The sequence below is a fragment of the Monopterus albus genome, unplaced genomic scaffold, assembly GCF_001952655.1.
Source record: "Monopterus albus unplaced genomic scaffold, M_albus_1.0 scaffold444.1, whole genome shotgun sequence".
NCBI lineage: Eukaryota > Metazoa > Chordata > Actinopteri > Synbranchiformes > Synbranchidae > Monopterus > Monopterus albus.
In genome coordinates, this window is record NW_018128324.1 from 124,900 (window position 1) to 128,204 (window position 3,305).

The 3,305-nt window shown below is 39.8% G+C and overlaps 1 protein-coding gene across 3 annotated transcripts in view; it reads right to left on the reverse strand.

Moving 5' to 3' along the window:
* Positions 1-3,305, reverse strand: part of fnbp1l (formin binding protein 1-like) — a 39,683-nt gene that overhangs the window by 4,186 nt on the left and 32,192 nt on the right. For all 3 annotated transcript variants that reach the window (XM_020587201.1, XM_020587200.1, XM_020587199.1), the window contains exons 10-11: positions 497-606; positions 1-67 (exon numbers count right to left, since the gene is read on the reverse strand). The exon at positions 1-67 is cut by the window's left edge and continues 57 nt beyond it. In XM_020587201.1, coding sequence (XP_020442857.1) covers positions 1-67; positions 497-606 — 177 coding nt within the window. The remainder of the gene's footprint in view (positions 68-496; positions 607-3,305) is intronic.

The following is a 3,305-nucleotide window of genomic DNA, read 5'->3' on the forward strand; positions in this document are numbered from 1 at the left end:
CAGGCTGATGGGGTCTCCCATCTGAGGATTCTTTTCATACACATCCTTCATCTTGTTCAGGGCATCTCTGACAAAAAAAAAAAAACAAAAAAAAAAAACATGCACTGGGAGTTGATTACTACCGATTAATCGGTTTATTATTTTAAAAACACCTACAGACATTACATTTACTGTCATGTGTGTACATTTTCACTTTGAACAGTTAAAACCAGAGAATGTTTGGCATTTTTGATGAAAAAGGACAAATTATTAAATCAATTCTCAAAATAGGCCGATAAATTTTTTTTTGAACAACTAATGAATGCACAGACAGATGAGTTAAGGCCATTTAAAACATTGAAATTGTTCAAAACAATCAACTAAAATAAATGCACTGACATCATCTGTTTCTAACATCAAGGTTTTTGTGTATTTTCCAGAAATACAGTAATAGGCTTATCTTTCTTAATTTTTGGGGATGTCTTGGTGGGTAATGAATTACTAGGGAGCATTTTACCGCTGATCCATCTCTTTCTGCAGCTCTTTGCCGAGTTCGTCGATCCTCTGCTGCAGCTTCTTCCTCCTCTGCTCAGGGGGTAAGTGACTGAAATCCTCCAGAGATGGTGCCTGGTGAGCAGAAACACCATTCTACATGAACTCCTTTTATGCCATGTTCATATCAACAACAGTGTGAAACAACAAAGTTAATTCTGTGTGAGAATGACCCCAGAAACAGCTGGAATAAAGACTTCTGTACTGTAGAGTGGTGGTGTGGACAGATCTGGTAAAACATTCCACCACTGATTGATTTCCATTAGGTTTGTTGAGCCCAGCTGCCGTATTTTGGTCTGGTTTCTTTGTCTACTCATGAACACGTTTTCCTAAGAACTACATTTTAAAGATAAGCAGCATGTAGCTGTTTTACACAAACCACCTACATTAAAGAACAACAAATCAAAGTCTGATCATCCCCTCATTGTTAATCACACTCTCCCAGTTGAAACCAGGGCAACAAACTAAAATGATCATTTAACATGTTCGTTATGTACTTGATTAATCAAGTGGCTGGTTGGCCAGTAATGTCAGGAAATTATGAAAAATCTCCATCACAGTTTCCCAAAGCTCAAGGTGGCATCTTCACATCTCGTTTGTCCAGTAAACAATCTAAAAGTCAAACATGTTGAACTCACTATCGGAAAAACCAGAAACTGTCGACATATTTTCTTAAAAAGCAACCTGAACAACTAATCAATTATAATAATAGTTACTGATTGACAGAAAAATAATCAACTAACTGCTGCAGCTCTAGTCACAACAAATGACCCTGAAAACATAGCACATGTTGAGAGACTTGGACCTTTCAGTCCTAACACACAATCTTCCTCAACAGATGAAGTTTGGTCAGTTGTTATGGAAAGAACTGACATGATTCTACTATACAACAGCTGACATGGAATGCAATCGTACGTTAAGACTTTGCCAAACCGACTGATCTAAAACTATCTATTAATGTAGGTGCACGGCAGAACACTACCTATGACAAGACAGTAGCAACATTATTCTAACAGGGAAAGGAACCGCTAACTACCACTACTGTGATTATACAGAATATAAGGAGCCCTACAGCACACGGTGAGGATACATGGACGAGCAATGCGGGTTGTTCTTGTGACTACTTTATACATAAACACACTCACTTACCAGCTTTACTGACCACTGTACCATTGCAGTAAAAATAAAACAAAAATGGATGCTAGTTAGTTGTCTCACAGACAGTAAGTGCACAGACAAGACGGCTGGTCAGCATGAAAACCAGGCAGACCCAAAAGGTAAAAGTCCAGGCCAAAAACAAACATGAATCACCTCACACCAGGCAGCTGGTGCAAATACTCCCCAGTAGCCCGTGTTTATTAAACACAGTTGCAGCTGATGAACTACTGAACGTTTATACTGGCCTCCTGGTGAATGATGATTCACTTTGGATTTTTGTGCTGTGGGTGTTTATCAGCGCCCACATGGGGATTCTTGTGAAGGAAGACAAAATTATAGGAATATTTTTTTAAATTGTAAGAGGAAAATGGCTTTTCAACTGAATTTACCATACTTACTAGGCCAGAGATATACACATTGTGTTGTGTACACATAAGTGTTCACCAGAATCTCCACAGGCTGCCTTTATTAAATTTCCTGACTTTTTCTGTCTGAAATTTCTCTCTCAAAACGTGGTAAGTTCCCATAAGCAATATTTCAGCAATCAAGCCAACAATCACTCAGCCAGTTTGTCCTTCTGAGGACCATGTGACAGATTAAACCAGACTGGACAGTAGCCAGTCACAGATGGCCCTGACAGAACGGACGAGAGCGGAAGCCAATCAAAGCAGTAGCTCAGCACCGAGCCTGGGTGTTATTTATAAATTTGTGTTACAACACAGAAGCACTGTTAGCAGGTTCACTCCAACAAACGCACAAACATCAGAGCAACACACCTGATGTTCAGAACATATGTTTCTTTTTTTTCCCCAAATAACACTGCAACCCAAACAGTGCTCATATCCCTCACATGCACACACCATCAATCACCAAGGATCCTCCGGTCCTGTGATTGGACGCAAAATCTGTCTCAAGAATGAAAAGAGAGAAAGAAACAAAGGGAGAAGAAAAAGGAAATCAATGTAAACAACCCAAAAAACAGTGTCTGCAAAGCTCCATCAAGTTAAAAGTTCAACTGTGAAAATATTAAATCATTCCTATGAGAGCAGAGTTACGATCTTTCCATATAAATAGATTGTTAAAAACAAAATCTTTAAAAAGTCTAAAATTTGAGTTAAAAAATTCACAGTATACATTTATGGCACTGATGTGATACTAATCCATGACCTGCAGACACTGTGCAGGAATCACATCAACCTGTTTCAATAACACACACTACAACGCTACTTCCTGTCTCACCCCTCTCCTCAAGTCTCTCAAATTCTGGGGGATTCTGGGTACTGTAGTCTTTATCTTAGACAGATAGTGGCTCACTAGGTCAGAGGTGAAACAGGATGAAGGGAATTGGTGCGAGGTGGACCGGGGACGGGGCAAAGAGGAAGAGGAGGGTGGAGGAGGAGGAGAGGTGGAAGGGGACTGTTGGGGAGCAGGAAGAGAGGACAAAGCCAGAGGTCAGGACAACGCATTGTCTGAACTCAGTATTTTTTTTGTTTGATGACCATTTTTAGCTCTGGGTGGGACAAAGTCATGGTCACGGTCAGGGCTGAACTCCATGTAGAACAATAAGCAGTTTTACTTTGTTGGAACTACAACTGAATCAGTATTCATGATAAATG